This window comes from Pinus tabuliformis, chromosome 9 (assembly GCF_031772625.1).
Source record: "Pinus tabuliformis cultivar Carrire ecotype Pingquan chromosome 9, CPIR1, whole genome shotgun sequence".
NCBI lineage: Eukaryota > Viridiplantae > Streptophyta > Pinopsida > Pinales > Pinaceae > Pinus > Pinus tabuliformis.
Window position 1 is genome coordinate 1891304300 of NC_142307.1, and position 9030 is coordinate 1891313329.

Sequence of the window (9030 nt, forward strand, 5' to 3'; positions counted from 1 at the left end):
CAGCTCTGTTTCGTGATATTCTTGGTCTGGTCGTGCCCAGGTATGCTATGCTTTCCCTTTGCTTTTATTATATCTCTGTTCAGGTACCACTGTGCAATGCACGCTAACTGTGGCTTGTTCTATCTGCATAGGTCAAGGGTTCGACCTGGGGTGCGAAGATTTATCACAATCCGGTCTCTAAGCTCTACAACACTCTGCTGGTAGGCTCGGTCTTCCACAGTTTGTTAATTTACAGTTAGGGTTTCTTTTTTATTCTGTGGTGTTTTCTCCTCGTTGTCTGATTGCTGTGTACAAGTTGGGTCGTTCTCACGACCTAGGCCTGTGTCTGGTTTCAAGTTCCGATTTAGTTACAGTTCTGGCTCGGTTGTCTGGTTGAGGTTCGAGGGTTTCCTTGACATCAAACCCTAGACTAGGGTTTGTTTGTTCTATCGGACACTATATACTCGATTTGTTTTTGGACAATGTAATACTTAATTTGCATTGAACAACAACAATGTATATATATATATATATATATATATATATATATATATATATATATATTATATGTCTCTGTTTTTTTAAGAAAAAGGTGTGATGTTTTGTCCAGAATTACCTCTGCTGTAGTTCGTTTCTCGGTGTCTTGATTTTGTATTCTCCTTTCGATTGATTCACTATATGTCTCTCTCCTGGTTGTGAATTTAATTCGCTTGCCTGTTCGCTTTGGTTGTGGGAATTACATGCGTGTTACAGTATTGCTTTCTGTTAAGAGAGGAAAAGAAACACAACCTACAGTAGTAGGCCTGTACTCTGTCTGTTATCACTGAATTCAACTAGTCAATGGATAAAACACAATGGCACAGCACGTAGGCAATGATACAGATGGACGATAGGAAAAATTTGCATTCTGTCTCTTTCTATTACTCATATCTGGAAATGCTAAACCTTTTACATGTTTTCCATTGTTACATTTATACGTTTTTGTTTACAGTTAATGAAACTGTAGTTACTTTCGGTTGTAGGCAGTATAGTTACATAACTACTAAATACTCGGTTCTGTTTACATGACAAGATTTACATTTAGACATATTTGTCTTTTCCTTTTAAGATGACAGAAAAATTATTAATCTGTTGTTTATTAAAGTCAGATACGTAATAACCCTAACCGACCAACTACCTTTTGACTAATATAGAAATTAAGAAAAACAAAATCCTACCTCCTACTCTGACAAACTAAACATGAAAGACAAACCAAATGCTAACTCAACTTTCCAACCTGGCAGAGACCAACACCCGGTCATGGTGCCTTAGCTGGATGCTCCTGCATCATCTGTTATTGAGTTTGTGCTTGTACACCAGAAGCCTAGTCATAGCTAGGCTCTCGATACGGGAAAGACCTACTTCTATAAGGAGAATAGGATATGGTGTATTGCTTTTAATTTTCAAGTTATACGTTATAAAACGCTTCTGGATTTGCTCAATCTTTCTCCAGGATTCATAGAGATGCTGCAACCCCATACCTCACATCCATATAAGATAATAGGAGTGACTAAAGTTTGATTGTCTTTACTCATTATCTTAACCCATGGGATAAGATTTTTTCTTGTGACATGATTTTGAACAAATTTATTTTGTACAAAAATTGTATTCATTTTGAGGTTTTATATTAATTTATTATGTTAATAGATATGTCTATTTTGAAATAGAGTTTTAATAATTTTTCTTTACTTATAAATAATTATTAAGTGGATGGTAGAGATTTAATCTCTATAAAATATTCTAGAATATTCACAATAATATATACAAATCAAAAGTTAAAATTTATTTCCAAAACAATTGTCTTTTTTAGCTCTTTGAATTAAATTCATGAATTAAAAAAATCTCATATGAATAAATGTTATGGTTTTTTAGGCATGTCATAGATTAAGAATCTCCATAATAGGGTGGGGAATCTTATGATTAAGAATCATGTTTTTTTTTGAAGTATACATGTTTATCTTATATATTAATTCTTTTTCTTAATAATAATAATAATAATTCTTGCCTTGAGAAATGCATTATACAACCTAGTATGAGGGTGATGTGTGATTTTGATTGTGCTCAACCTAGAGGTTACATGCGCACCTTTTAAAATAAAAATAAAATATTATCTAAATAAAAAACAATTTTGGTTATAATAAAAAACAAAAATGAATAACCATGTTTGGTGTGTAGAAGATGTGGTAAATGTATTTCAATCTTACTAGTAGTCATAAATAAAATATTTTGGTATCCATGTGAAGTAATCTAATTATGAGTTATATATAGTTATCTATATAAGTTATATAATTTTTAAAATTATTTCAAAACACCTATATGTACTAATTTATACTTATATGTACTTATTTTTTGAATACCTATATGTACTAATATTTCAAGATCGATTTCATATGTATATAGAGAATGAGTTAAGAAAATTGTTAAAGTTGACCATAATGAAATATTTCATTGTCTAAACCAATCATTAAAAGTAATAAAATTCAATTAGTTATTAATAAAAATAATAAAGGTCATATGTATAATTCATTCAATTCTTAATATAAAACTAACATGTCCAGTGCTTTACATAATTTAAGTGGTCAAGGAAATTTTCAAGGCATTTGAAAATACACTTTAAACCATGAAAATGATATAGAGATATGTAAACGGTTCTATTTCAACCAAGAATCTATCAAACAACAAAGGGGACCAGGACCAAATTTATTGAGATGCTGAACTTTTTCCAAATTTTGAACTCTAAAAAAAATTTGCACTTCAAAAAATTTGATAGTTATCTTGAATCTTTTTGCATAAAATTCTAGTTAATTCTTATGATTTTTTTAATTTTAACAAATTTGAAATGTAAAAAGAAATAATTTGATGCTTATTATGAAATTCATATCAAAATGACCAACCATTTAATTTATATAATTATACTAATTTCTAATTTCCATTCTTATTAGAAATTTCTATATATTAAATAAAAATTAAAATTTAAAAACATAATCATTATTTTTTTTAAGAAAAGTCTGTCACTGAGTGATTTTTGTTTCGATGCTTTATTTGAAAATGGTAACTCGTTTTTAAAGCTAATGTCGTATCACTAATCATGAAATACGATATTATGTTCAGAGATTTCTTTTTAAAAATTCAACTAAAAGTGTGGTAAGGATTTGTTATTCATGTTCATGCTAATAAAACCTTGATATATTTTTCAGGAAACTGTGAACGAACAGTTCACATTTAAAGCCAATCTGTATAATATATGGGCGTTATCAAGTTTAGTGGACTTTCAATAATAATATGTAATGCTTTGTTACATCGCAAGCGTGTAGTCTAGTGCTATTATTGATGTTCATTTAAATAAAAAACTAAATTATTCTTGAAGTCCTGAAAACGAACTCTTGAGCTCAAAGACACCGGTGAATTATAGTATAAAGACAGTGCAGACAACTTCTAAAAAGATTCAAATCTCTTAAGCTGCAGGCGGAGCAGGCATGAAGTTGGGGGACGTTGACATCTCAGAAAGCAAAGAATTATCAGACACTTGTTGCAGATTATTTGGTTTTCTGTCGCCCTCCGAAATCGGATCAGGAATTGTAGCATCTCCTGTTCCTGAGTGATCGAGAGAAGGGTCATTGTATATGTCCCACCATTTGTGCACCAACATCTTTATATCTTCCCTGTCCATATTTTCTTCCTCCCCACTGAACCTCCACGGCTTCGATCCCTGCACATCCACATCTATCAATAAACGTAACCCCGCATGCCCAGAACGCCGACCTATCTCATCTTTTACATGTACGTCATATTTTTTTTCTATATAATGCATTTGCACGAATTTGGGCAATAAAGAAAAGCTTACAGCTGCACAATAGTGAACAACTTTGACAGTGTCCAAGTCCACATTACGGGGATGTCGCCATAGCATGGCCAGAACCAGATTGTACACCAAGGGGATGGGCTTGTATATCTTCTCAAAAAACATGTTCAAGAAATCCTACAAAACATATACCACAATTTAGTCAAAATTAGATCTGGTAAACCAAACAAAAATCTGCGTAATCCTGACTGAAATCCATAACAGATGCAGACCTGTTCTGCGAAGGGTGTTGGCACAGTGACCATTAGAGTTTCCAAAAGGCAGTCGAAGGTCAGCTGACTCGGCTCAAACACGAACATGCCAGCGTTGAAGTATGGAGAGGGCCGCTGCCCTAATTCAATGGGCCATGACACCTTGTCGGGCCACTGCTGGCAGTATCCGATGTTGTACTGCGGAGTGTGACTCCATGTCTTCTCGCAGAAGCAATCCATCACCGCATAGTAGTATCCATCGGGCATGTCAAATAGATGGTCAATGTTGTCAAAGACCTGGATGTCTGCATCCAGATATACCATCTTGCTGTACTCCTCAAACTGCCCACCACCCAAAACAAGATTCTTAACAACTATATGCATGCGTTTAGGGTATCGAAAGTTGCAGAAAAAGGAAAACATTGAAAATACCTCCCAAATACGGAGTTTAGAGTAATTGAGGACATAGTAAGCCATTGCGAATTGCACTTGATTCTCGGGGGGTTCGATGGGCTGAATCTCGCGAACAATACAACCCTGCCTTTGCAGTTGCATGCGATGATCCTCTGGAACATCGGGCAAAACAGCAACGACAAGAGGATAAGCGCTCTTCACCTTCCGCAAACCCTTTACAAGTCCAACAACACCTTTCACGTAGTCGCCCGATCCAGCCAAGAAAGCCACGTACGCTCTACACGTCTTCCTGGCCGCCTCTCTCATGTCGTGGAAGAGGCGATCTTCTGGAGCAATTCCTGGATTCATGGTGAGAAAAGGAGACTCCACAGTATGTATGCTTAAAGTTAATAATGTGTAGTAAAAAGGAGAGACCAATTTGCCGAACACCAGTGTAGTGTGTATGTTTGGGCCGGAAGATGGTCTGTCTTTATAGACAAATTAAAGGTCGCTAGTGGGTAATGTTTAAAACAAGAATACCTATGAATACAATGCCGACCTCTTAGTATGTAACGTGTCAATTATTCCAAGTTGTTTGTCTTACGTGATATTTGATATTTATTCCAAGTTGTCTGTCTTAGGTGATATTTGATATTTATTCCTAGGTTGTCTGTCTTAGGTTGTCTGTCTTACGTGATATTTGATATTTGATATTTTTTAAAGTTTTTTTTGGATTTTTTTTGAGATTTTATAGGAATTTATTGAAATCACAAGATTGATGGTAATTGATGTACAATCTGTCTAGAGTGTTAAATCAATCAATATTTCACTTTTATATAGCTAAAAAATTAGTTTAAATAACACAAACCAAGATTTCATTTCAATTTTTTCCATTAAATTTGATAAAAAAAAGTCCAAAAAATCACACTAAAAACAACTCCCAATTATTCCAAATAAATTTATCTGGGCCAAGGAATTAGCCATAAATTATTAGGAGATACATAAAGAAAGTTCGTAAAACTAAAAGTTCGTACAATTTGACAGGAAATCATCCCAACACACACAGACAAAGAGAATCGGTGGACCTATGGTGTCGGGTTCAGTGAGCGATAGCATTTTCTGTTCATTTCTAATTTTTATGGAGACGACACTGCTACCGAATCTGCTTAGCAGATAGAATATTAGAAAGCCGTTGGCGACGTCTATATAACCTTTCCCTTCGAACGCGTAACTAACCGCGCTAACGGCTCGGCTAGGCTAGGCTCCGGTGAGTGTGCACTAGGTGCAGTAGAATAAGGTTCCAGATATTGTAGGTTCCAGATATTGTTCTTGCGTAGAAAAAATAAAGTGCCGTGTGGGTCACCCACGTTCCTTGAGTTCCAAGCAACCTACAGGAAGTTGAGTCGGTGGTGTAAGGCTCCGGATTTGACAAAACTGCACATCAGAATCGGTGGGGGCCCAGACAAACTAACAACATCTAAAGATTGAAGTGTGGAACACGGCACCATGGTTCCACTATAAATGTAGGCCATCTACACACCAAAAGTCATTGAAGATAATGTTAGTTATATATATTTATGAGAGATAACTTTAAATAATAACCATTAAAGATAATGCTTTCAGAACGAAAAAGCTCAGAACCATTAAAGATAATGTTATATAATGAATATTCAGATATATAATATATACATATAACTAGGGAAGAAAAGTCCAAGAAACCGTAGGTGAAAATATATTGCAGAAAAGAAGCATTGAGTAGCATTGCACATTTTTCACGTGAGCATCTCTATGTGACATGCAAACTTCTTTGAGATGGAATGCCACATGTAATCTTGTTTTAGGTGATAGGATTAAGTTATTTTAGTAAAAGTATTCAATTATAGGATTAGGTTAGTAGAGGCATTCAATTACATATATTTGGATGAGAAAAAGTGTTTAAATTCATAGTGTATTATTATTTATAATTCAAATTAAAGTTAAAAGAAACTTCGAACTTGTTTTTACTAATAAGGCAATTTTTAAAATGAAAGAGAATTAGTATATTAATTGTCATTGAACTTAATTGATTAAATTTTTTTTTAATGTAACACAACATGATATTTAGTTATCAAACCAAAAAAATTCAATGCTAGATAAGAACAAATGGCCATGAAAATCAACAAGAAAATCAATGTTTAAGAAATGACAACACCAACCTAAACAAAAATGTAGTTACATGTGGGAGAATCTAGGACTTAAGCACATTTTTAGTTCTATCAATATATTCATAAATATTGATCTCCCATCTTTTCTAACATCTTAAAAGTACCATATCATATAGCCTTTGATTTTCTCTAATGAATTTTTGCTACCTTCTGCTAAGAGCACCATTTAGTCTTTCTTGGAAGTTATATTTCCAATCCAATCTTCTAAAGGTCATGATACCCCTATCTTGTAGTTCTAGACCTCTTCTACAAAACTATATGTTTTGTCAACTCTGTTTGAGCATCTAGTGCTAAGTAAGTCCACATTCACCACTAAGTAAATGCACATTGTGGGGGTAAACTTGTCTGCGAGAATTATCTCCCATATTCTCCAATACCTCAAAAAGGCCATATCATGGAGCCTTGATTTTCTTACCAAGAGCCTCTAGCCTCTCCTTGTTCAACTAACCATACTCTATCTACCTCTCTAAATGACCTCTATGTCGTATGCTTATCATGAATAGCTTTACAACTTTCTTGTGACTTCTTTAGTGCTTCATATACTTGTAGATGTATTTTCCTAATCTTCTCAACCTTTTTTTTTGTTCTTAAAGCACTTCCTATGAGATCCTCTTTGTAACGTCCTTGAGTTAAAATTTAATGTAATAAAGTTGATAAAGGAAAAATAAGACCAAGGTCATGAGACATGTATTCCAAGCTTAATGTTGGGCAAAACATCTTAGTGGGTGTTCATTTGGTTTATTATAGCTAAGGAAATTGACAAAGGTTTTGAAAAGGAAAAGAGGCATTAATTAATATTTATTTATGAAAATAGAAGAAAATACAAGAACAGGGAGATTGAAGGTCACAAAATTGCATGAGGAAAAATTGAAGGAAAATTAGAGGAAATTGAAGAAAATAGAGGCCTCAATAATAAAAAGGCTTCTGAGGATCAGTGTGTAGACTTTTCTCAGTCCAGTTTTGGGGCTTTCTCTATTCTCTCATACTCTTGCACACTTAAAGAATTCTTGGAGCACGCTAGCATTGGAGAAAGGAAAGCATAGGAAGGACAAGAAAATAAAGGCAAAACAAGGGACAAGCAAGGAAAAGTTGGATCATAAAGCTTCAATAAGAATACTTGCAGATAACAGGTTGCATGTGTGATTTCCTAGCTAGTTTGTGAATGCATGGTACATGTATGTGTGTATTTGTTTCTCTTGTTGTCACTGGCATGGGTTTTTCCAAGTGTGACAGTGGTTTTAGCCTTGCCTTTCCATTTCCAGATAGCCATGGTGTGATGGGGTTCTTTCATTTGGTTGAGCTTTGGATTGTCGGATGGTTTTGGAACCAGGTGAGGTGGTATCAGGAAATCTCCCAAGGTCATGAGACATGTATTCCAAGCTTAATGTTGGGAAAAACATCTTAGTGGGTGTTCATTTGGTTTATTATAGCTAAGGAAATTGACAAAGGTTTTGAAAAGGAAAAGAGGCATTAATTAATATTTTATTTATGAAAATAGAAGAAAATACAAGAAAAGGGAGATTGAAGGTCACAAAATTGCATGAGAGTTATGTGAGAGCTATGTGAGAGAGCTCAAAGCTACTACTAAAACTGAAAATTCAAAATACATACTAGGATAAATGCTAGACTCAGCTATTTGGGTGAAAGTTGAAACTTGGGACAGATTTTGTCACACACAGGCTTTAAAATAACTATGCAGCTTAGGTTCATTTGCAAGGATGCCTATAAAATTTCAATGAATCAGGATATGGTCATACAGAACCTTCCTCCTACACAGCCAAGGAGTGTTAGAATTTCTGCCTCCTACTCTAATTTCAAGACAACTTCTCTCCTTATTGAAATTGCTCATTCTGGTTGGAGCTTGATCTTGTAACTTTGCTTTGAATGTTTAGTCTCTCCCATATAGAAACACAATTTTAATTTTTTTCATAGGAGATTCAGATTCTTCTCAACTTGATAGTGGTCTAGAATTTTCTTGATATCTAATCATCCACCTACCCCATGCATGATGTGCTCTGTGGTAAAGCAATCCCAAAAACAGTGGCAGCCTTACCCTTCCACAAAACACGCATATTCATTTAGGCATATTTTCCTAGTTTTAATATTAACATGATGTTATCAGAATGCTGTGAGAAATTAGCAGATTTTGATACTTAATTTAGCCATTGTCCAAAATAGCCCTTCGCCATTTAACAACATCAGTTGATTACAACTTATGGCTGGTCTCAATCCTACTTTCTATTTGACCTAAAATTTTTGAACCTGTATGTGTGCACTATGCATTTACAGTTTATAATTTGATGGTTATTAAATATTAACTTATTTGGCTCAGGAATGAATGTTTCATAAATTCATTCCAAAC

At 34.3% G+C, this 9030-nt stretch overlaps 1 protein-coding gene across 1 annotated transcript; it reads right to left on the minus strand.

The window, feature by feature from the left end:
* Window positions 1-3269: 3269 nt before the first annotated feature.
* On the minus strand, window positions 3270-4939 carry LOC149156498 (galactinol synthase 4-like). Its single transcript, XM_089438188.1, has 4 exons — window positions 4504-4939; window positions 4093-4413; window positions 3863-3997; window positions 3270-3727 (listed from the first exon to the last, which is right to left on the minus strand). The coding sequence occupies exons 1-4, from the start codon at window positions 4831-4833 to the stop codon at window positions 3473-3475; spliced, it is 1041 nt and encodes a 346-aa protein (XP_089294314.1). The 5' UTR covers window positions 4834-4939; the 3' UTR covers window positions 3270-3472.
* Between the last annotated feature and the right edge of the window lie 4091 nt (window positions 4940-9030).